Source organism: Littorina saxatilis, linkage group LG1 (genome assembly GCF_037325665.1).
Source record: "Littorina saxatilis isolate snail1 linkage group LG1, US_GU_Lsax_2.0, whole genome shotgun sequence".
NCBI lineage: Eukaryota > Metazoa > Mollusca > Gastropoda > Littorinimorpha > Littorinidae > Littorina > Littorina saxatilis.
The window spans coordinates 82,316,515-82,341,000 of record NC_090245.1 but is presented as its reverse complement, the minus strand read 5'-3'; the positions used below and the strand labels follow the sequence as shown (position 1 = coordinate 82,341,000).

At 42.4% G+C, this 24,486-nt stretch overlaps 2 protein-coding genes across 3 annotated transcripts; one reads left to right on the top strand and one right to left on the bottom strand.

The window, feature by feature from the left end:
- The first annotated feature begins 396 nt into the window (after nt 1–396).
- Nucleotides 397–16,131, top strand: LOC138981506 (nucleolar protein dao-5-like). 2 transcript variants are annotated; one of them, XM_070354452.1, is made up of 4 exons: nt 397–549; nt 8,773–11,552; nt 12,340–12,526; nt 12,755–16,131. In XM_070354452.1, exons 1-4 carry the CDS (start codon nt 534–536, stop codon nt 13,597–13,599), a joined length of 3,828 nt encoding a protein of 1,275 aa, XP_070210553.1. In that variant the 5' UTR covers nt 397–533; the 3' UTR covers nt 13,600–16,131. The 2 variants fall into 2 exon arrangements, with proteins under 2 accessions (XP_070210553.1, XP_070210559.1); XM_070354458.1 differs by having other exon boundaries at nt 405–542.
- Nucleotides 15,875–22,945, bottom strand: LOC138981521 (5-formyltetrahydrofolate cyclo-ligase-like). Its single transcript, XM_070354469.1, has 3 exons — nt 22,831–22,945; nt 21,684–21,939; nt 15,875–19,026 (listed from the first exon to the last, which is right to left on the bottom strand). The coding sequence occupies exons 1-3, from the start codon at nt 22,939–22,941 to the stop codon at nt 18,791–18,793; spliced, it is 603 nt and encodes a 200-aa protein (XP_070210570.1). The 5' UTR covers nt 22,942–22,945; the 3' UTR covers nt 15,875–18,790.
- Nucleotides 22,946–24,486: the final 1,541 nt, after the last annotated feature.

Here is a 24,486-nt window from a genome sequence, read left to right as displayed (position 1 = left end):
GTGTGTGCACGTGTGTGTGTGTGTGTGTGTGTGTGTGTGTGTGTGTGTGTGTGCACGTGTGTGTGTGTGTGAATCAGTGTATGTGAATCTGTGTGTGTGTGTGAATATGTCTGTCTGTCTGCCTGTCTGCCTGTCTGTCTGTCTGTCGGTCGGTCGGTCGGTCTGCATCTGTTTCTGTGTGTTCTCGAATAAATGACACATTGTGTTGTACGGAAATACTCTAATCAAATAGTAACGAGATACAAGTTTCACAATATTTTTTCAAACACGGAAACAAAAGTGCACCATTGTATGGTAAGCGTCTAGCTTAGTCAACGACGGTTTTGAGTCAAAGTTTGTGAAACTGTTAACAGGAAGAAAATAAAAATACCAGGAAAGAAATTATGTGACGGTACTAATACTCTTTCATGCGGTAAAACCCACTCAGTGTCACCTCACTTTGGGATTAAGACGAGATGGTTTCGCGATTAAAATATAGCCCTGACAATATCAAGACTTCCATTCGAAGGAGCTTTTACTTTGTTCACAAGTGAATGGCAACTGTTTACAGTGAGTATACGTCTACGACATACCGATCAGTTGCTGATGAATGCTAACCATGGTCTTCATATATGCCCGCACGCTGGAATTGACTATGATAACTTTGACTAGATGTGGTGAAGGCGACAAGATTACCGATTTATTTTCAAGAGATTGTTTGTCCTGTCTTTTTACGGTTGAGGAGGATACCTTAATAATGACCTACCGTAATTCACTGTATTCGAGTTTGTCTTAGAATAGGATTGCTGATGATCACTTATACATTTTTCTGTTCACTGATGACAAGAATACCTCACCTTTCGCGATACTTAAGGCTTAATTACCTCGTAGGATAGGATTAGAATCACATATATTTTCAGGATAATTTGACAAGATTATAAACAAAATTGTAAACATGTAAATGAGACAATGCCAAAAGGTGACGTTTTCATGTCAGTATGTCCCAAATGACATCACCAGTACATTTTTCATTCTATCTAATCTGTTTTCGTTCTATTTTTTCTAATAACATGCGTTAACAATTGATTGCCAACTGGAATGGAAGAGCACAAAAAGTGTAACTTGATATGTAGTTTCTCTAGAGGGAAAAACATCTTCCACTTTCATGTCAGTGTGTCCCATGCAACATACATTTGCCAAACAGCTATGTGCAAGTAGATTATTTGTTAGTGGTATAGAAAATAGTGATCAACAATTAAAGTCAGTTTTCACATTCATTTTCTACATATTTCTTATTTGTTTATTCTGTTGGCAATGGTGAAATGTCAGCAATCGTGTGTCATTCGGGACAGTAGACATGACACCTGACCTTTTGTCACTGTCTCAAATCCTTGTTACAAGAGACGGCATCACTAACATAATTATTTTCAGGATAATGTGATAAGATAATCCATATTTTTCAAGAACATTCTTGTAACAAGCGACTGCATCACCAATTTCTTTTCAGAATGAAGTTTCAAGATGACCGATTCATGTCATAGTCTCTGTTCATGTCCTGATTACTCCTCAAAAAGATGCTTAACCGGTTGTGAATGCATTTCTATGTTAGTTTATAATAAGAATCACAAACACGTTGTCAACACAAGGTGTCAAAGTTGTCAATACATTTTCTGTTCCATCCTCACATGGGTGCTTTACCTTTTGTGTTAGGATACTTGGTTGTATGTCTATTTTCGATTAGGATAAAATGGCCATTTGTATGATAATGTGACAAGATTGTCAATACTTGTCCCTGAAAATGCTGAAAATAACCAACGACTCACTCTTCATGATGAATGAATGAATATGAAATGAGTACAGAACACACCGAACACACCGACTAATGTCCATACATTGATGCGCTTTTATAACAATTCTTACTAACTCACACCGACGACGGGCAAAATTGCCGGCCATGCATAGGTTAATGATTAAAACTCTGATAGATCGTGTGACTTACCACGCAGTCTTGCGTGCATCAGGGTATCAGTAACGGTTTAACGTAAGCAGGACACTCAGAACAACCGCTTGTAGTTATTTTTTTACTTTTAGCTCCTGAGTAAAACTGATTGCGTTCAGTGCAGAGTGAACATTTCTTGTTCAATTAGTTTTGCATGTTAACACTGGGGTCAGTTGCACAATTAAATTAACAACATTATATTCTGCGCGGAAAGAAGCCAGGTAGTCGCATTTTGGTATGTGTTCTAGTTGAAGCATTCTCTCATCCCATTTAAAAACTTGGACACACACACAAACACGCACACGCACACACGCACGCGCCCGCACACACACACGCGCGCGCACGCACGCACGCGCACACACACACACACACACACACAAACACGCACGCACGCACGCACGCACGCACACATATACACACACAAACTCAGTAACACACGCACGCACGAACGCACACGCACGCACGCACGCACGCGCGCGCACACACACAAACACACACACACAAACACACACAAACACACACACACACATACACACACAAACACCCACAGACACACACACACACACAAACACACACACAAACACACACACACACATACACACACAAGAGGAGAAAGGAACCTTTAAATTAGCGAATAGGATACCATCTTCCTTGTTTAGCATTTTTTAGAAGTCTCCTGTCCCTTTCAGAAACGTAGTCCGTGTTCATTTGTTCATGGATTTATGTGCAGATTGTATGTCCCGACCTTGACCCTGTTCAAGAGAAATATTCGTCGGGTAGTGCGTTCAAACCGGTGGCTGTTAAGAAATTAATGCATGATCACATTTGTGTTTTTTTCCTCGCCGCTGAAACTAAATACAATGGATCGTTTTAATCTGTCCCCGTCAAATACTGTAAACTGAAGTGTTGCACCTTTGAACCCTCTTGTTGTAACAAGTGGTTAACACTGTGTGAAATACTATATGATTACACAAGCAAAAGTAGCACACGAGGTAAACCCTTGATAGTGTTTATGGTGTGTGCTACGTTTTCCAGTTATATTGTGTAGTTCGTCACACGTACAGTGTTCACAACTGGTTACAAAGAGAGTGTTCAAAAATGGAACACTTCTGTTTACAGTGCAGAAATTAATATCCCGCAACTTTTGCATAATTATTTGGCAATGTACATCATGGTTTGTTATGGACATTTTCAACCGGCAGTTCTAACCTTATGGAACACACTTGCAATAGCATTCAATGACACAGCTCGTTATATCCGCCGTTCAACGCTCAGAAATGTAATTAACATTCAGAGACTACTTCCTTTACTTCCTGCATTTTAGATTTAAAGATACACAATAAAGTGCTATTGGCAGATACAGCGAATCGCGTTGAATTCACAAACTGACGACTAAATTGGGGAAAAAGGAAAGTGGGTCACACGGGTTCACGATGGCTCAGGGGTAAAATAAACCACGACATCTGGTGTGTGGTTTACCCAAGCTAAATAGCCATTCAAACGAACTGTGTCATTTAACTTGCTATTGAAATGCTATTGCAAGTGTGTTCCATAAGGCTAGAACTGCTTTTTTTCATGAGAAGATTTTAAATCGTTCTGTAAACCATTTGAGGCAGACTGGGGCTTTAAACTCATCCACACAATTTGCTTTCGAACGTGTAGGCCTGTAAATTGATATATCCCTGAAGACCGCGAAGGATCGTCCCCCGTAAATACAAATCTCGATTAGCTTTTCAAGAAGAAACTGCAGCGAAACCGCGGTGTCCGATTTTCACCAACTGGTAGAGGCGCACTTATCACATTTTACCGTCCGTAATGGTGCGACGGTTTTGCTATAACACTCGTGCAATGGTGTTGACTTAGTCAAATAAGCAAGCTATATGAATTGTTTGCGTTTTAAGACTTTGTTCATAAGTGAAACGAGGAAGAGACTCAGCGTTTGGAGAGTTTTGCACCAAACAAGCGCTTAATTCCGGTCGTCATTTCCTCTGGTTTCAAAGCAAGTGCCCCAAACTCACGATTTTGTTGTATCTTGTTGCTTCGGGAAATCGATTCCCAAGGACAGATAATCTAAATTTAACATTTGTGACCCTCCACCACGAAATGAGTCGCATGTCACCTCGCGCGGTTCTGCGTAAGGCTTAATGTAAGTCCGGGGAGTGTCTGGTAACAGTGTGAGGGTCACCTTAGTCACAGGCTTATAACTCTTTTCTAAAACGGGTTTCACCACAGGATAGAGCATAAAAAACTCTTTAGAAAAATGTAAAAATATGAAAATCATGCAAAGGTGACATGTGACACGATCCGTGGTGGAGGGTCACATTTTATTAAAGAAAGCAGGTAAGGAATAACGTAACGTCGAAAGATCTAATGTCTAATAAAGAACGACAGAGATAATTATAAACATGTATCTATAAAACATTGGCAATATCAGGTTTCAGGAACGAGGATCATGTAGAGAAAAGAAGGGGGAGGGGGTGGTGGTTTAGGTCACGGTGGGGGTCGGGGGTCGGAAGAGAAACGAGACGACAGTCAGTGACAATTGTGTTATGATAACAGAGCTAAACGAACTCCTTGTCTGTTTTTTTCGTTCTTCTTTATATACATTTTCAATTGCATGACAACAAATGTTATTTGCAGTTTTAGTGAATTGTTCGACATGATATGTTAATCTACCTACAATCAACGATTTGTATTATTCTTACGCACTCTTGAGACACGGATACCATACAGCAGGGTTATACCGGAGGGTTTTTAACGTGTGTATCACACGAGCATAATACGGTTTCTAGTAATAAACTAGTCAACAAAGAAGAGAGAAGCAGTTGCGGAGCTCGTTTATGGGTGGATGTGTTTATGAGCAAGTGCGCACAGGTCTAAAAAGACCAAGAGTGTGTCTGCTGTCCCCATGCTCAACACAAGGGAACTACGTGCAATCTCTGGTGTGCATGTATTTTGTAGTGTGCACACTACAAATGCAGGAACAAAAATGCAGGTTATGGGGAGTAGTTCTACAAACAACACGAATTCCAGGTTAATTATTAGCTCGCGGGTGTATGTATGCCTTACAAATAGTTCTTCTGAACGTCAAAAAAAGGAGGTGCGACTAGAAAAACATATACGGAACGAGAGAGTGCAGGTGAGCAGAAAAACAATTAAATAACAATGAAAAAAATGTTACGACCAGAGCGCAGACGAACAAAATTAATAGAAGAAGATTCACGAGAGCCTAACGTTGTAAAAGTTAGAGAAAGTCTTGACAATTATAATTAATAAGAAACGACAAGATGTCTCTACTTGACTCTCTCTCTTCAAAAATGAAAAGGAGGATTTCCTCCCAAAGAAGGAAGAATCACATCTCTGGTCTTATAATCGTGTTGGAATAACTCGGATCGTGCTTTTTCAAAAGGCTCAACTATCAGGGCCGGCATCGATATTTGTGTCGTGTTATTTCCTTTCGGTGGGAATAACACTTAGAATGTAATTTGCCGCTTTTAGCACACATGAGTCAAAGTTGAGAATGTGGTTTGTTGGTTGTTGGTTTTTGGTTGTTGGTTGTTGGTTGTTGGTTGTTGGTTTTTCTTGTCCCTTCAAACTTTGACTATTCGAGACCGATCAATTTGTGTTTCCTTTCTTGGTTTACATGGTGGTCCGAGCTCCGTGTTTGAAATAAGTTACACTTAATCTTAGGTCTATCACAGTAAAGTACATGTAGAGTCAATTGCATTTTTTTTAAACTTGTACGTAACACATTTTGGTGGCTGCAAAAGCGTAAAAACGTGACAGTTCGATGGCAATACTCCCAAAAGACACAGATTGGTATGGGGGGATAGTTGCCTAATATGGACCGGCGCCTGTTCTGACAAACTAACGGTGCTAGAGCGCTCAAAACAATTTCAACCGCTGTATTTCCCTCTCTGAATAACATGCACATATCAAAACACAAACCACAAAACCGTTAGGTTTTGTCTCTGTGTTTTTTTCAAACTTTTTGCAGCGTTCACTGTGAATTTGACGCTTAAGACGGACTAGTTTCTGTCCACAGCAAAAGCTGTTATCACACAAAAATTGCTATACGTACGTATATGACAGCTAAGACTGTATTTGTTACATTTTAGCAGTGTTGATCCCGAGTTACTACTGCAAACATAAAATAATAGCAAAATCTCAAAGTATGTGTGTGTCCCCTGATATGGAGCACCTTCCACAAATAGAAGAAGATACAAGCCAAAGGCTGGTTTCATTACATTATTAAGAAGCTTGCTGGAAAAAAAATATAGCTAGCACTCGAGCATTCCAAAATGTTTTCGTGGAAGTTAATAATTTCATTTTTGTTACATTTAGTCAAGTTTTGACTAAATGTTTTAACATAGAGGGGGAATCGAGACGAGGGTCGTGGTGTATGTGTGTGTGTGTGTGTGTGTGTGTGTGTGTGTGTGTGTGTGTGTGTAGAGCGATTCAGACAAAACTGCTGGACCGATCTTTATGAAATTTGACATGAGAGTTCCTGGGAATGATATCCCCGGATGTTTTTTTCTTTTTTCCGATAAATGTCTTTGATGACGTCATATCCGGCTTTTTGTAAAAGTTGAGGCGGCACTGTCACACCCTCATTTTTCAATCAAATTGATTGAAATTTTGGCCAAGCAATCTTCGACGAAGGCCGGACTTCGGTATTGCATTTCAGTTTGATGGCTTAAAAATTAATTAATGACTTTGGTCATTAAAAATCTGAAAATTGTAAAAAAAAAATAAAATGTATAAAACGATCCAAATTTACGTTTATCTTATTCTTCATCGTTTTCTGATTCCAAAAACATATAAATATGTTATATTCGGATTAAAAACAAGCTCTGAAAATTAAAAATATAAAAATTATTATTAAAATAAAATTTTCGAAATCGATTTAAAAACAATTTCATCTTATTCCTTGTGGGTTCCTGATTCCAAAAACATATAGATGTGATATGTTTGGATTAAAAACACGCTCAGAAAGTTAAAAAGAATAGAGATAAAGAAAAGCGTGCTATCCTTCTCAGCGCAACTACTACCCCGCTCTTCTTGTCAATTTCACTGCCTGTGCATCGAGCGGTGGACTGACGATGCTACGAGTATACGCTCTTGCTGTAAAAATGCAGTGAGTTCAGTTTCATTCTGTTAGTTCGACAGCTTGACTAAATGTTGTAATTTCGCCTTACGCGACTTGTTCTCTCTGTTTTTGATGTTTCTTTAGTTTCCTGTTGTGCTTCAAATAATGTTCTCGTCAAACCGAAACAGATAAATCTGAAGTATATTTGAATCAGTCTGACTTGCACACTAAGTTGTATCATGTTATTTTGAAGTATAGGGGGCTTTTTGCAGTTATTCGTGAAGACCTCTTCACTGGTCCTTATTAGGCGCCCAGGCTCCAAATATGGACCAGTTGTTAATTTTTCTGTATTTAATTTTTGCGGAAAGTCTTCAAAGATAATTCGCTCTAATTAGGCCCAACGGTTAACTAAAGAGAGAAGGACTACCAAACACAAAATAAAACTTCTTCGCAAGAAAACAAGCTAGTTATCAGCATGAAACAAAAAGTGGTCCATATTAGACAACCTTCCCCTACTACATTTAATGTAGAACAAAGCTTGCACTTTAGGTGTCAGCTTGCTTCGTGATTTAATTTTCATGTCCCGCAAATCGTGATGTAAAGCGAGGAAAATCTTCAAATGTCCACGCATTTTCCACAATACTACTCCGCGCGCATATTTGCCGGTTTTTATGAGAGAGAAGGGAGTAAACCCCGACAGCTGGCTTCCGGCGGCTAGAGGAGATCTGGCAGGGTCGTCTTTGATCAGTGATGTGAATGGTCACTTTTGGGGTTGTTGGGCCAAGGGAGCACACGGGCTTTATATTTTGGGTATTTGCTCTATCTTGCATGCGTGTATTCGTGTTTTCCAAGGCCGGAGACTTTTGCTGTGACCATGGGATCTCATGTTGTACATGAAATAAAGTGTCTTTTTGTTTTTATCATCCGACAAGCACCTTTATGTCTCTTAGCCATCGGTGGGAGAGTTACTGTTGTTAGTAATGTCCGTCTCTTGTCCGTCCGGTCCATTTATTGTGTTAATTTCCGAAATGAGGGAGCTTCGGGGATCAACATTTCGGCACGGTCACATACTTGTGACAGGAAGATGTTTATTCGATGTCAATGTCCCTAGAACACTCAGAGTGTTTTAATAGTCATATTTTGTTTTGCACGTCCAGGCAGTTTTGTACCGAAAAACAATTAGCAAAATAGTTTGGTGTTTTCACGTATTTGAAGAACAAACAAACAAACAAACAAAGGAACGGAAAAAAAAGAAAGAAAGAAAGTCCGTTTGAATTATTTCTTTGTTTGGTTGCTTGTCGCTGTTGCTGGTTGTGATGACGGTGATTGAGGTGGTAGTCGTTAATCTGTGACTGCCAGACGAATATGGAATTAACTTAATAACTGTTTATTCTTTTCTTTGCTAGATCTGCGTCTGAGTTGATAGGCTGGTTTTCTGGGGTGTTAAAGATACCTTGTTAACCATCTGCTAAATCAACATAGGCATGATCGTACATGAAATAAAAAAAAAGTATTGTTTTACTTAAACACATATCAAAAATCAACTGTACTTTTGGTCCAGGTGACATACATTTTTGTCATTTTTGTATGTGATATATACCTGATTCGAGTGGGGATGTGTGTGTGCTAAATAGGTAGCTTTAACGAATTCAGAGTTATGACCCACACTATTAATAAATAATTATGTTTTGTTCCTTCCCTCCAGACATGGAAAAGGCAACGAGCAAGAACGACGAAGCGGGGTCGCTCGAGGATTGCATGTACACTAAAGTAATACCGAAGCACCTAAGACCTGCAGCAACAGGCAAAACTCAGCCTGCAAGCACGTCTAGCAGACCATTGACCCCTCCTCACTCAAACCATGCAAGCTCTGCGCCTCAGGCCTGCAGAGGAAACCAACAGCGTTCCATGGAGAATCAAACCTATGGCTTCGCGCCAGCATTTTCCGAAGACCTACGACGAAGGAGTTCTTCTATGAAGGACGTGAACCCCAAAAGTAGACACGAGGGAGACGGAGCCAACCATACCCCTTTCATCCAGAAAGCCAGAGCGCAAAGCGTGATGACAAAGAGTAGAACACGGTCCAACACCAGTATTGTGGACATCGGACTCTACGCAGGCTATTCTGAGGTAACGCCAGATATTGCCAAGCCTGCCGTTAAGCCGCAACCTGCCAACCTGGGCCTGACTGGGGATGGAGACTACTGTAACATCAGGCACGACGCCACGGCAGTCGACAGCGGGTCTGAAAGGCCACCGACCGCTGTGTCTATGGAAGAGGAATCGTGTGGTTCAACCGCCAAAGATGAAGAAGGAGAAGAAAAAGCCGAAGAAACATCTAGCAGCATTGTCAAAATCTGCAGCGTTAGGAGAAACCTCGAGAAACCATTCCTGGAAGAGGACCCAGGTGGGTATGCAAGAATTAAGGACTACGCCGAGCAGCAACAAGCCAGTTCAGACACGGACACAAAAGACGAAGCTAGTCGACTCAAGCTGGTAAGCGAAGACTGCATGGCTTTGGAGCAAGGATGTAAAGTTGTTTTCCCTCACGAAGAAGGACAGGAAGCAGCTGAATATACAAACACAGAAACCACCAGCGAGGGTGGCAATCAAGTGTCTCGTGGCAACGCTGATCGTGACCACAGTGAAAGTGAACACCACCACGACGCCCAGCCCATTTCAGACGGGGGTTCTGAGGAAGATATCGCAGCTAACGGGTCCCAGATGTCATTTCGCTACAACACCAGCTTCGGGTGGATCACCCCTCCCAGGAGCGGTTCCCAATGTTCCCTGGAGCAGAACAAGCAGTACGACAGTGACGGCGTCCAAAGCATCTCACCCCAGGATAGCAGAAAGAACAGTCTCAGTGACAACTCTGAAAGCCTCGTGGTGCTGCAGACGTGTTCAGCCTGCACGCTGCCCTCCACGGAACTGACCCTGATGCAGTGCTTTCATCTGGTGTGCCCGTCGTGCGTCCTGCCGGGGAAACATGACCGCATCAAATGCGCCGTCTGCAAGGCTGACCAGGCGGCACCGCAGGATGGAGTGACCTTACTAGCAGACATGTTTCCTGGTTTCTTGGACGTGCTGAATAGCCTCGCTCAGGCAGCTGATGACACGACTCACGACCAAGAGCAAGAAACCGCGGAAACGTCAGCAAATTGTGACCAGAGCTTCCAAAAAGAAGAAGCTACCGAGCCCTCTCTTCTCAAGAAAAAGCAAACTGGACAGTCTGGTACTAACGGAGTAAAGGACACTGCAAGCAGCGCCAACATGCATGCAGATGCTCAAGAGTCTCAGGTGCGTACAGGAACTGCAAATGCTAAATCACAAAAACAGCAGCCAGAGACAGAGGAAAACAGAGTCGACAGAAACACAAGCGAAATGGGTTCATCTGTCAAATGCGACAAAACCAGTCCCACTGTTTCTTCCGCCACAGCCGTCAAAATCAGCGAAGACAGCACCGGGAGCAAAGACGATAACAGCTTCCAGGAGACAAGTCAGAAGGGTATCGTGGAAGCGAGCACTGTACAAACTACAGCAATGAACAAAGAGAAGAAAACTACCGATAAAAAGAACGCCACCAAGGACACCTCTGCTGACAAAAGTACGACGGACATGAACCACAAGGATGAAGCTTCTTGCACGGAGAGCACCACGACCGGCGTTACTCACAACGAACCAGCTAAAGCTGACGAGAACAAAGAGAGTAGCTCGAGTAAGGAGAACGTTACGGCAAATACTACTGACATCGAATCAGACAAACCAGGCGGCAACGAAAGCAGTTCCTCCAGCGCAGTGACGAAGATTCAGAGGCAGACTTGCGGGGCATGCCGAGAGGAAGCAGATACTCAGCATGCCTGCGTCACTTGCGGGGGTATCCCTCTTTGTGCAGGCTGCCACACGGCCCACCTCACCCTCCCCGTCACACGCTCCCACCAGTTCGTCACCGTCACCTCCACCTCCCTCAGCCCGGTCACCCTCATCAGCCGTCACCAGCCCGTGTGCCCAACGCACGGCCAGGACCTCGCCGTACAGTGTTGCACGTGCGGCGTCTTCCTGTGCCACCGCTGTGTCGCTCCCGCCCACACCACGCACAAGGTGCGCGACCTGGGCAACCTCTACCACATCGGCAAGAAGCAGTTCTCAGGCCTGCAGCGCTCCATCAAGCAGCATCTCCTGTCGGCGCGCTCGTCGAGGAGGTCGCTTGACGAGCAGATCCAGCGGGTGGAAAAGACGGAGCTGAAGGTATGCAAGTCCATCCGAGCCTCAGCCCAGCGGCACATAGACCGCATAGAGTGTCAGGTGGAGGAGCTGAGCCACGAGGTGAGCAGGCAGTGCAAGCTGAGGCGGTGCGCGCTGGACAAGACTAAGCGGAACGTGACGCACGTGCAAGACGAGGGGAGGAAGCTTCGCGGAGTCCTGGTAGCCATCAGCGATGACACGCCGCACCTCACCAGCCTCATCCTTCACAACAGCTGCCAGGTACAGTGGAATCCCCTTTTTAAGAACTCCAGAAATCTTCTTTTTTTTAAAGGTCTTAAAAAGGAGGGAGTTCTAAAATTGGGGTAAATTTACAGCGGTGATGAACAGAAAATCTGAAAATACAAAGGTCTTAAAGGGGGGAGTCTTAACACATGGGTTCTTGAAAGGGAGATTCCACTGTGGTATTCTAAGCTTTACATCTTGTAGCACGGTAGGTGTGAGAAGCCAGATATCTTTAAGTACTAAAGATCAAGAAGTAATTCTTTAAAACTGAGCTTTTGCCTCCAAACAAAGGGTATGACAGTACCCCCTTCACAAAAACAACCTTGGACATCAAAATGTAACAGTTCCTACATATAATTATGTAGTTCAGGCAAGAACGTAGCACTGAATCACGGACTACAAACCTAAAAACACGGTTTTAGTGAACGTGTATAACTGCAAATATCTTGCAAAGACAGCTCCAGTCTGAGTTACAGGACAATACGCATTACGATAACTTATGTTTCCAAGTACTGGCGCTTGCAATGCGCATTCACACAAAACACGCGGTGACGATCAGTTGAATTACAGCTGTGTAATTTGCTTCAAGAAAGCACTAAAATTTGGAACACTAAGTGAAGTCTCTGCAGCACCAGAAAGAAATGTTGTTCACATGTGTCCTGTCAAATGAAATGCATGACTCAGACTAGAGAGGTTACACCTAAAATTGTTTTCGTAAAAACGAGTGCAAGTCCATCCGAGTCTCAAATCATGACCTGGTCATCACCTCACTTTACTGTTGCAGGCCAGGTTCGACAGACTGCGCCACAAGGCCTCGCTGCGCGTGGAAGAGTTCCCCGACCTGGTGTTCTGTGAGGACGTGGTGCTTGAAGGGGTGCTAGCCAAGGACCGCTCCCTGGGCACAATCCAGACCCTGGCTCCAGGACTACCTGACACTATGATGCACGTGCTATCCGCCTTCAAGACGGAAGGTCAGTCTCGTGGTGATCATGACCCTGTTGATTGAATGACTGATCCTTAAAGCCTTTCATTAATTGGGCGAGGTCGACTTCGCGAAGTCGACATCCCGGAACTTTGGCACAGACACAGACACAGACAGACACAGACAGACACAGACACACGCACACCTCCTGTCCATTTGTTTTTAAAGGTATAGCATTGAGACAATGTGGACTGGAACAAGTACATGTACATTTCAGGTGAGGTGAGCAGCGTAGCAGCGACCCCTTTCAGCGAACTGGTCATCACCTCAACAGCGTTGGGCACCTGCCGGGTGTGGGACCAACAGGGCGTCCTGCTCTATGACGTCAGCCGCCACGTCACGCAACCCCGCGACGTCAGAGTGACACCAGGTGGGGTCATCGTCGTGCTGGGTTCTGACACCAGCAGCGGCAAAGGGAGAGCAGCGTGCCTGACCTTGCTCTCCCCGGCTGGATCACTCCTCAGTCGTCTACCCTTGTCGTCGGAAGCGCGGCTGACTCGCATTGACTGCCCGAGCGACACTCACATATTGGTGAGTGACGAGGCGGACAGAACCGTCACCCTCTACGCCCTCCAACAGTCCGGCAAAATCTCCCTCCGCCCGCTTCGGAAGGTGCACCACGAGAAGCACCTCAAGGCTCCCCGTCACGTGGCCGTCAACATCACAGGCGATTGGCTGGTCAACGAACGCGGGTACTACCTACGATTGGTGTCCCCCGAGGACCACGTGGCCACGGTCTTGTCCGAAGACGAGCCCGAAGCGGCTCTCCACCCTCCGCGATCTTCGCGCTACAGTACTGTTGGTTCTCGTTCCACTCCGAATCGTCTGCTGACCAGCGTCTGCTGCGACAGCCGAGGCAGAATGCTGGCCGCGGACGCCGGCAAAAACGGAGTGTACATCACCACCACAGGACCCTCTGGAACTGGCGAGCGCCATTTTGTCTCTCTGCACGAGGTCACCCCATCCAGTCACGTGACTGCAATGGCGGTGGACAAACACGATCGCATCATCGTCGGCATGAGCGATGGAATTGTTCGCATTCTCAAAATAGGATCGGAGTAATAGGAGTGAATGGACTGTTTATCCTTTAACATTTTTGCAATTGTTCCATGAAATCCCCGTGTACTTACTTACATGGTTTACTTTATTTGTGTGTACTTAAAGATATAAAATCGAAGGCGCCATTTTGACGATTTGGACCTTAGAAAGTTCAAGGGACATTCGCTGTACTGTACTTAAGAAACATCTGCAATGATTTGCTCAAAACTGCTCCGAAACTATGCCAAATAATTTAATGAATTTTGATCATTGAGCGGTTTGCATCGCCCAGCTCTCCTGTCAGGAGTCCGGACTTCTGGTCGTCATTATTGTTTATTTAGTTATCATAGATACCCATTCGTCAAAGCAGATCAAGACCGTTGGATTGAGGAAGTAAAATCTACAGTCTAGTTTACGCACGCAAATTCCGTGCCAGACAACGCTGAAACGCTTCCCACAACAGAAACAAACGTAATGTCGGTTGGAGAATATCAGGGTCTGCAATGACTACGTAACACAGCATTCAGATTTGAAAAAAAGAACGCTCAAACGCTAATTCTGAGACCTTCCTTGTGTATATTGTCATCTATTCAACTCCCAAAACGAACTCTGTAGCTCTGGGTTCAATTTCAAATCTGCATCTCTAGAAATAATGAATGAAATACTCAGGGTCGAAAGGTGAGGAAGAAATCTATAACTCGCTCAAAGAATGTCACAATGAGAATTACAGTCTGGGATGCTCACTCAAAACAAAACCGTGTTCAATTTGAGTAACTCAGCGCTCAAACTTTTATTTTAAGGTATTCCTGGTGTATGGTCACATAATTACAACCCGAACTTGAACTGTAAAGCTCTTGGGGCGATTTGAGACAGTTTTTTTTTTGTTAGACATATTCCTTTAATTAAAACTTATTCTGCAGGCTGATTGTTATCCTTTTCACCAGGATTGGATGAATATGTGTTGAACTGCTTGTATAACTTAACAAGTCGCGTAAGGCGAAAATACAACATCTAGTCAAGCTGTCGAACTCACAGAATGAAACTGAACGCAATGCAATTTTTCAGCAAGACCGTATACTCGTAGCATCGTCAGTCCACCGCTCGTGGCAAAGGCAGTGAAATTGACAAGAAGAGCGGGCCTCTCTTCGTTTTAACTTTCTGAGCGTGTTTTTAATCCAAACATATCATATCTATATGTTTTTGGAATCAGGAACCGACAAGGAATAAGATGAAAGTGTTTTTAAATTGATTTGGAAAATTTAATTTTGATCATAATTTTTATATTTTTAATTTTCAGAGCTTGTATTTAATCCAAATATAACATATTTATATGTTTTTGGAATCAGAAAATGATGAAGAATAAGGTTAACGTAAATTTGGATCGTTTTATAAAAAATTTTTTTTTTTACAATTTTCAGATTTTTAATGACCAAAGTCATTAATTAATTTTTAAGCCACCAAGCTGAAATGCAATACCGAAGTCCGGCTTTTGTCGAAGATTGCTTGGCCAAAATTTCAATCAATTTGATTGAAAAATGAGGGTGTGACAGTGCCGCCTCAACTTTTACAAAAAGCCGGATATGACGTCATCAAAGGTATTTATCGAAAAAAAGAAAAAAACGTCCGGGGATATCATTCCCAGGAACTCTCATGTCAAATTTCATAAAGATCGGTCCAGTAGTTTGGTCTGAATCGCTCTACACACACACACGCACAGACACACACACACACACACACACACACACACACACACACACATATACACCACGACCCTCGTCTCGATTCCCCCTCTATGTTAAAACATTTAGTCAAAACTTGACTAAATGTAAAAAGCATCTCTCATTAGTGCCTTGCATTTTCTTTTCTTGTTTTAACGCATGACGCTTTCTTTTGATAGAAAATTATTTAAGAAATCAAGTTGCTGATCAATATGTCCTGAAAAGAAGGCGGATCAAATTACGTTTATTTGTGTCTGAGCTCAAACGTAGGTGTTTTAGATACGGAAACGGAAAAATGTATATGCCTTTCCTTGGATGCAAATTCAGAATACAAGGTGACAGTGTACTACAATCGCGAGAACAGAGCATGGCTGCTTCAACAACTCGTGTCAACAGAGCACAACCTTACTCGAACGATACTGTGGCAAATAATTATATCATTATGTGTCCTGATTAACTGCTGTAAAGAAAAGAATGAATTAGAAGGTTTTTTTTGAAAGCCTACATTATTGACTTCTAACCCAATGAGTCAGAACAAATGATCTTTTGAAATGTATTTCTTAGATTTTGATTTCCCTGTGTGTGTGTGTGTGTGTGTGTGTGTGTGTGTGTGGTGTGTGTGTGTGTGTGTGTGTGTGTGTGTGTGTGTGTGTGTGTCCCGTTCTCTTTTTGCAAGATGCTAGGCGCTTGTTTTTGTATACACTTGATGCGTGTGCTGTGCAAATCTTCCTCACACATTCACAAACATTTTGCTTGTTATCGTTTTGTACTCAATTTTTGTGTGCACATAATTGTATAATTGGTTCAATGAATAAACATGATTTGTTTTCCTCATAAACATAGTGTCACGTCTATCTACGTCAAAATTGAAAATACACCTAGCTGCATCCAATTGTATACAAATGCATATTGTACATTCAGATTTGACGAGACTACAAGTCAAAACCCAAACAAAAAAGGCTTATTTTGAAGTTATGAATGTTACTTTTACACAACTCTTGACCATGAGAGCTCTCACTGCAATCAAAGAATAACACACACACACACACACACACACACACACACACACACACACAATCTCACAAAACAGAGATTGGTCAAACTTCCAACACAAATGCGACAGAATTTAACACCGTTATACGTACATGATGTAAATCAATTCAACCATCCGATTGAAAAAGTTTAAGAGTTCTTTATGCTGTGTGAAAAGTTCACCTTAGACATAAAATTAAGCCGACATCTCCTACTTTAATTGAGCCCGAAGTCGACTTTGCTAAGTCTTTACATTTTCTTGAAAATTCAGTACGAAAGCTTCCTGCAGCCAGCTTAGTAAAGTCGACTTCTGAAAGTCGACTTCCCCCAATTAATATCAGGCTTTATGAAATCTAAATAAGAAAGTGACTGTGGTGAGTTGAACACAGTAGAAAAACAAAAGAATTCTGTACTAATTCTTTTATTACAACATAAATCTAATAATTTTATTAAGTGCAGATTTCTTTTGTTATTCAGGCTTTATGCTTAACCCTCGAAACGTACGTACAAGTGAGGTTGGTGCTAGGCCCACCACGGATGAGGTTTTAACACATCGGAGGGTTGGGTTCCAAGAGGGTTACCATTCTGCCACTGTAACGAAATATTTGTAAACAAAGCAAAACGCACAGTCCTTCCCGTGTAGATTATTCAGGTCACCATCATAAATCTGTATAGGCTTTAACATGGAATAAGACCATCCCTCCACTTGGACATATACCAAAAATTAAGTGCCTGGCTACTTCCAGTGAAGACTGTATGAATTCATTTTGCTGATTGACACCATAGTGCCAGATCACAAAATCAAGTCCTCCAAAAATATCCCACCCTGCACATACAGCAGCTCGGCCGTCAATGTTTGTTATGGTTCAAGTGAAGGGATATTCTTATCCTTGGACAGATCTGAGAAGGTGGCCCAAATCGTTTACACCAAAGACAGGCGCAATGGCCTAGTGGATAAGACATCGGCCTCCTATGCGGAAGGTCTTGAGGTCAAATCCCGGCCGCCTGGTGGGTTAAGGGTGGAGATTTTTACGATCTCCCATGCTGTGTGCCTTATCCCCCTTCGTGTGTACACGTAAGCACAAGACCAAGTGCGCACGGAAAAGATCCTGTAATCCATGTCAGAGTTTGGTAGGTTATAGAAACACCAAAATACCCAGCATGCTTCCCCTGGAATCTGAGAATGGCTGCCTGAATGCTTGGGTAAAAACGGCCATACCCGTAAAAGCCCACTTGTGCAAACACGTGAGTGAACGTGGGAGTTTCAGCCTATGAACGAAGAAGAAGAAGAAGAAGTTGACACCATTTCTGCTACCTCTCACGCGAGATGAACCCAGCAAATCTGACAAATCGTGCTACATGGTTTTAATATACAAGACAGCTGCAGGTGTATATAGAATCATTTCACCTCACGTTTTCACACACAGAGGACGCTTTGAAACTATGACATAGCGATTCACATTTGATCGCATGTGATCTATGTATCTTATTCTTATTTTACGCTAGCATCCACGCTTTCTGCGGGAGGATATCATCTTCGACGGTTATGGTGTAAATTAAACCCATCGAGTTGTAAAATACCCGACATAAAAACAAACTTGGCAGATGCTTTTGTGTACAGATCTTAGTGATGAAGCTGCTTATGTTTTAAGACCGGCTATCTAACTTATAAAGCTGATTTCTGTCTGTCTGTCTGTGTGTTTGTATGATGACTAAATGCTCCGAAACGGATGCACACACTGAGACGGGAATTGCAGAGTATATTCTTCGCCACTGTCGTGTCATAGGGTACTTTTGGAAAAGCTAACTTGAAAGGATTCTTTAAAAACGGCGCAAAACAGAAGAAGAAAAATTTGCTTTAAATTAAGTTGTGGAATGCACAATTGCCATGATACGTTTTCAAGTACAATTTACTGGGTTTTTTGGTATCGTCAGTATGTAGTGGATATTTCAAAAATCACCTTATTTGAATCGTATAGAGACAACTTTAAATAACCTTAGAGTGGAATGTGGATAAACCCCTAAAAACGTGGGAGTTTCATCCCATGAAAAAAGAAGAAGAAGAAGAAGATTAATTAATTTGTTCACATTAAGTTCTGCCTAAAACTGAAATTGCAATTCCAAACACGAATGTGGTTTCCTTGCATTCTTTAGTTTTGTACTGAATCCAAAGATAAATAGATACGTTGTGTTTCATTTGAAAATAAACGCAAAAAGATTTTTTTTAAATCCTTTTTCTTCGAATTAGGTTCATTGTTGGCTTTTTTTTACGAGACCAGTCAGCGATGTCTCCGTCGAAAGTCAGTTTCGGCCAGCTCAGGGCCTAATAGACTCCTTGAAGAATACCAGTGTGTTGAGTTTCAATCTTTTAGATCGACAGACTGGCTGAATGTTTTAATTTCGCTTTACACGACTTGTAATATTCGAAGCACAAATTCTATGACATCACAGAATTCAGCACCGTTCTATGATCCCATCTCCTGAGGAGAGGCGTTCAGGACCTCTTGCACCAGCACGTCGTTCTCTTCCACAGGCACAACGTCCACAAGCTGCTGGTAAAAGATGAGAGCGACAGTCCTGGGCAGCACGCCCGCCCTCTGGCACTTGTGCAAGTAATTGTCGTAGTAGCCCTTGCCCCGACCCAGGCGGGCGCCTTGTCTCGTGAACGCCAGGCCAGGCATGAAGATCACATCCAGCCCTCCTGAAACCACATAATAACAGAAGTCGCTGTTGAAATTGTGATTTTAAGGCACAATCCTTACCGTTAAAACGATTTAGCTCGCCATCTCAGATTTGGCCAGTTTTTGTTTCGTTTTGTTACATTGGAAAGGCTATCCCTCCACAAGGACACATACTCAAACTCAATATGGCTGGGTGCTTTCTGTTCAGTTATATCTTTTATGACTTAATTTCTTAACAGCCGCTAGTGTCAATCTGCAACATACATTCCATGAAAAACGACTACCTCAGTACAGCAAGCAGTCAGAATGTTGATATGTTGGTACGTGTCCAAGTGGATGGATGGTCTCATCCCGTGTAAAAAGCCTCGGCAGGTATGAGACAGTGAGCACAACTGTGTTCATTGGAAGGACTGTGCAGTTCGGGACATGTTTAAACTTAAACTTAAAGACATACACTATCGATTAAAAAAATCCAAGACGTCTGTTTTGACCCTCTCTTTCACAGTGAAATCTATGAGGTCAAAAGCAAAACAAAGTTCGAGAAGACATCATGATTCGAATAATGATGTCACGTAAACTTTTTGTCATTTTTGTGCATGTCTACCAAGAAAATGACACAGAAGTTTGAGAACAAAGTTTGTCTCGGTGATTTCGTCATATCAGCAGAACAAAACTAATCGAAAGGTCACTGCCAGGCTCTGCATGTATCGGTTTCGGATGACATTAATTAATCATATATTCCTTCCCGTGTGTGCAATCGTTCTTTCTAGGTAAACAATCACGCTGACCACCACAGGCTTTCACGCGGAATTTTGTTTGTTTGTTTGTTTGCTTAACGCCCAGCCGACCACGAAGGGCCATATGCTGCTTTGACATATAACGTGCGCCACACACAAGACAGAAGTCGCAGCACAGGCTTCATGTCTCACCCAGTCACATTATTCTGACACCGGACCAACCAGTCCTTAAGCACTAACCCCATAATGCCAGACGCCAGGCGGAGCGGAGCAGCCACTGGATTGCCAATTTTAAAGTCTTAGGTATGACCCGGCCGGGGTTCGAACCCACGACCTCCCGATCACGGGGCGGACGCCTTACCACTAGGCCAACCGTGCCGGTTTCACGCGGAATGAGAGCGCCCTTCCACTCTAACACAAACCAAGAATCAACAGCCTGGCTGCTGACTGTACAGGGTGTCACTTTTGCTGTCGTCATTTTACACGTTGACACTGGTGTCAGCTACAATATTAATTCCACTCACACAAAAATGCGAGAAAGAGAGAGAGAGAGAGAGAGAGAGAGAGAGAGAGAGAGAGAGGGGGTGGGAGAGAGAGAGAGAGGGGGGTGGGAGAGAGAGAGAGAGAGAGAGAGAGAGAGAGAGAGAGAGAGAGAGAGAGACACGTAGATGAAGAATGTTAACCTTCACCGGATCAAGCTATGAACTACACAAAAATTCAAACCAATCATCTACCCTGAAAAGATTGTTTTGTTTTGCTACCTTGCATATTTTGTGTGCTGTGCTATTCCTACTGATGCAGGTGTCGATCGCAAGAGCAGTCAAAAACGGGACTTTTTGCGTCATTTTTTAGGGGTATCATGACAAAAAAGGTTGCACTTTAGCAATTTTGTTTGTTTGTTTGTTTGTTTGCTTAACGCCCAACCGACCACGAAGGGCCATATCAGGGCGGTGCTGCTTTGACATATAACGTGCGCTACACACAAGACAGAAGTCGCAGCACAGGCTTCATGTCTCACCCAGTCACATTATTCTGACACCGGACCAACCAGTCCTAGCACTAACCCCATAATGCCAGACGCCAGGCGGAGCAGCCACTAGATTGCCAATTTTAAAGTCTTAGGTATGACCCGGCCGGGGTTCGAACCCACGACCTCCCGATCACGGTGCGAACGCCTTACCACTAGTCTAGGCCAACCGTGCCGGTGCACTTTAGCAATGACTTGTTGGATTGCTTTGCAACTTTGAGAATATTTTACCAACATACTAGAGATACTTCGTGCAAAAGTATGCAGTAGCGTACGGCACTTCATAAGAAAGAGCGCTTTTCTGTATTCTTTTTAACTTTCTGAGCCTGTTTTTAATCCAAACATAACTTATGTAGATGTTTTTGGAATCAGGCAATAATAAAGAATAAGGCGAAATCATTTTTGGATCAATGGCTAAACAATTAATTTAAATTAGAATTTTGAGAATGTTAATGACCAAACTCATTAATTAATTATTGAGCTTCCATGCAATCTTCCAATACAATCCCATCTATAGACAAGGCTTCGTCGAAGACTGTTTGACCTAAATTTCTATCAATTTGATCAAAAAATGAGGGCGTGACAGTGCCGCCTCAACTTTCACTAAAAGCCGAATATGACGTCCTCAAAGACATTTATCCAAAAAAAGGAAAAATTCGGTCTAGGGTGAATCATACCAAGGAACTCTCATGCGAAGTTACATGTAGATCGGTCCAGAAGTTTTCTCTGAATCGCTCTACACACACACATATAAACATACACACATACACCACCACCTTCGTCACGATTCTCAGTATATATATGTTAAAACATCAAAACTTGACTAAATGTAAAATTAAGATATGGAGAAAAATATAAGGTATCTACATTGACCAAAAAAAACCAAGAATCAACCGTTTTGATTCACATGTACCTGTTTCAATGGCATCAGGCCGTATGTCATCATCAGCAGGTTGTTTAATGTTCCACTTTGTCACTGGCAATCTCTCATAGTCTTCCATGGAAGAGAGCTTTACCATAGTCATTTGAGAGCCCTTGTAGTGCGGTATGAAGCACTCTTTTCCAGCAGAAATTGCGGCTTTCAGAAGCGGAAATGTGTCCACCTCATCTGGCATATTCAGGAACAGGGACAAACGCTTACTCTCTTCAAACCAAGGTGAAGCCAGAACCTGATGAGAGATTAAAAAAAGATATGTTAAAAATTAACTATATGCTTGTGATACTGTATGGTTAAAGAACAACAACACACACTTATTCTCCTCAAACCAAAGTGAAATCTACACCAGATTCAAAATTAAAATCAGAAAAAAAAGAAAAAAATTAACGATGCGTATGTATCATACAGTATGCCATCTAATTTTGCGAGTACGAACAATCTGGGAAAATCAGATCTTAATTATAATTATGGATCCTCGTGAATTTTCAGACATTAGTCAAAGAAACTTTGAAAACTCAGGACCTCAAGAAGGGCAGAACATTTAATCAGGGGTTCTTCAAACGACAAATGTCGAGTGATTCACTGCAGAAATGTGCAATAATTATTCACTTCAAATCTGTCAAAGTGTACAAATATAATAATTGACAATAAGTACAGACAATCTAGCACATCTCAATTGCATGAATCTATACAATTAAAATACTCACAAGCTCACAATACAGCATAATGCCTAACAACGACATTTTGGAAAGAACTACATAAACATAACACAAATAATAAGTTACAACTGCAAGTAACATATATTATGTGGCCAAAAAGTCACATGGTTCTCAGAACTATCTTAATGAAATAGAAACAGCATGCATGATACTGACACACAGAAAGTATATGATACACTTTCACAAAACGTGGTTTGATCAATAACAATTATGACAAAAAATAGAGAGTCGCTTTCACTCACAGGTACATCCGTACCGAGACTGGTACTAATGCACCATTACTGTCAAGGGAGGTAAGACACAAGCACACGGCTACACTGCAATGCTTTCCACTCCAGCGATGCAGACGTATACATCGTAATTCTCATGCGACATAACAAAAGCAAGCTGCTTTGGGAACTCACCTTATCAGTTACAACTTTCGACTGCTTCTTTTTCTCGTCAGCAGAAAGGGAAGCTAATGTTTTCTTGATCTCTTTCCGCAATGCAGATTTTGCACTTCGGAGCGTCGCCATTTTCTTTTCGATGGGAGGGAACTCTAACTTTTGCTGTCCCGAAAAATTATCGTCTGCTCCTCCCACGAATCAGTCATAAAAATACAGCTGACGATTTCTTGAGACAAGCTTGTGTTGGTGCGTTCAAAATGCATGTTTTCGAACAGTCAGGCTTGATGGGAAATCATTTTTGTTTGTTTGAATAAGGTTGCTTTTTAGAACATGTTCATAAGCAGTCTGGTAGTGTTATCGTTCTATATGTTGTTTTTGTCAAACGATTGTAGGCCTACATATCAAACAAATGAATAAAACACGCTTAAACCAATAAGGTTGCTGTATGACCCGGACAACCTTCAGCGATACTGAGGGGGCGGCAAGTCAAACAGCAGAATGTGTCTTTGTCTGAGTATGTGTGATAAACAAACTGGATAAATTATACCGCCGCGTGATAAGGTCTCAAAGAGTAATGACCGAACGATCGTGAATGTTGTGCTATCTTGCTCAGTCTAGTTGATTTGCAATTCTTGACTGATATTTTACTAGCGTTACAGAAACGTGTGCAACACTCTTTGATTTTGAAATGATGTCAATTTTTACATTTTGTCAAGTTTTGACTAAATGTTTTAACATAGACGGGGAATCCAGATGAGGGTCGCGCGTGGTGCATGTGTGTGTGTGTGTGTGTGTGTTGTGTGTATAGAGCTATTCACAGCAGGGGCGGATCAGTTGCTTTGTAAGGGGGGGGGGGCACTTTGAATCGAAAGTGAATGTGATGGGCGCCGGCGAAGCGCCCGAATTTGCTAGGGGGGTCCGGGGGCATGCCCCCCCGGAAAAAAAATTTGCCCAAAGAAGCAAAATGGTGCCATCTGGTGCCATTTGAACTTAGAAATGGTCATAGAATCAGCATAGAAAAATCTTTTTTTTTCTTCTTCTTTTTTTTCTTTCTTTTTTTTTCGGGGGGGGGGGGGGGCACGTGCCCCCTGTGCCCCCCCCCCCCCCTCGTCCGCCCCTGCACAGAAACTACTGGACCGATCTTCATGAAACTTTACATGAGAGTTGCTGAGTATGATATCCCCCGACGTTTTTTTTTTTTTTTAAAATAAATATCTTTGATGACGTCATATCCGGCTTTTTGGAAAAGTCGAGGCAGCACTGTCACGCTCTCATTTTTCAACCAAATTGGTTGAAATTTTGGTCAAGTAATCTTCGACAAAGCCCGGACTTTGGTATTGCATTTCAGCTTGGAGGCTTAAAAATTAATGAATGAGTTTGCTTAATAAAGTTGTCATTAAAATCAATTTTTTGCAAACAGATTTTAAATTGATTTTATTGTATTCCTCATCTTCTCCTGAACTCAAAAATATGTATAGATATGTCATGTTTACTCTAAAAATGTGCTCAGAATGAAAGAAAATAGGCTACGTAGGTTCAGTAAGTACTAGTCACTACGGACGCGTGCTTCGCGAGCGTGACCCGTCTCGGTCTTTGGTATGGTTATCCCAGACTATCTGAATGTAGTCTCGGTGATGATTGATTTGTGGTGTTGATCTTGACTAAATGTTTTTA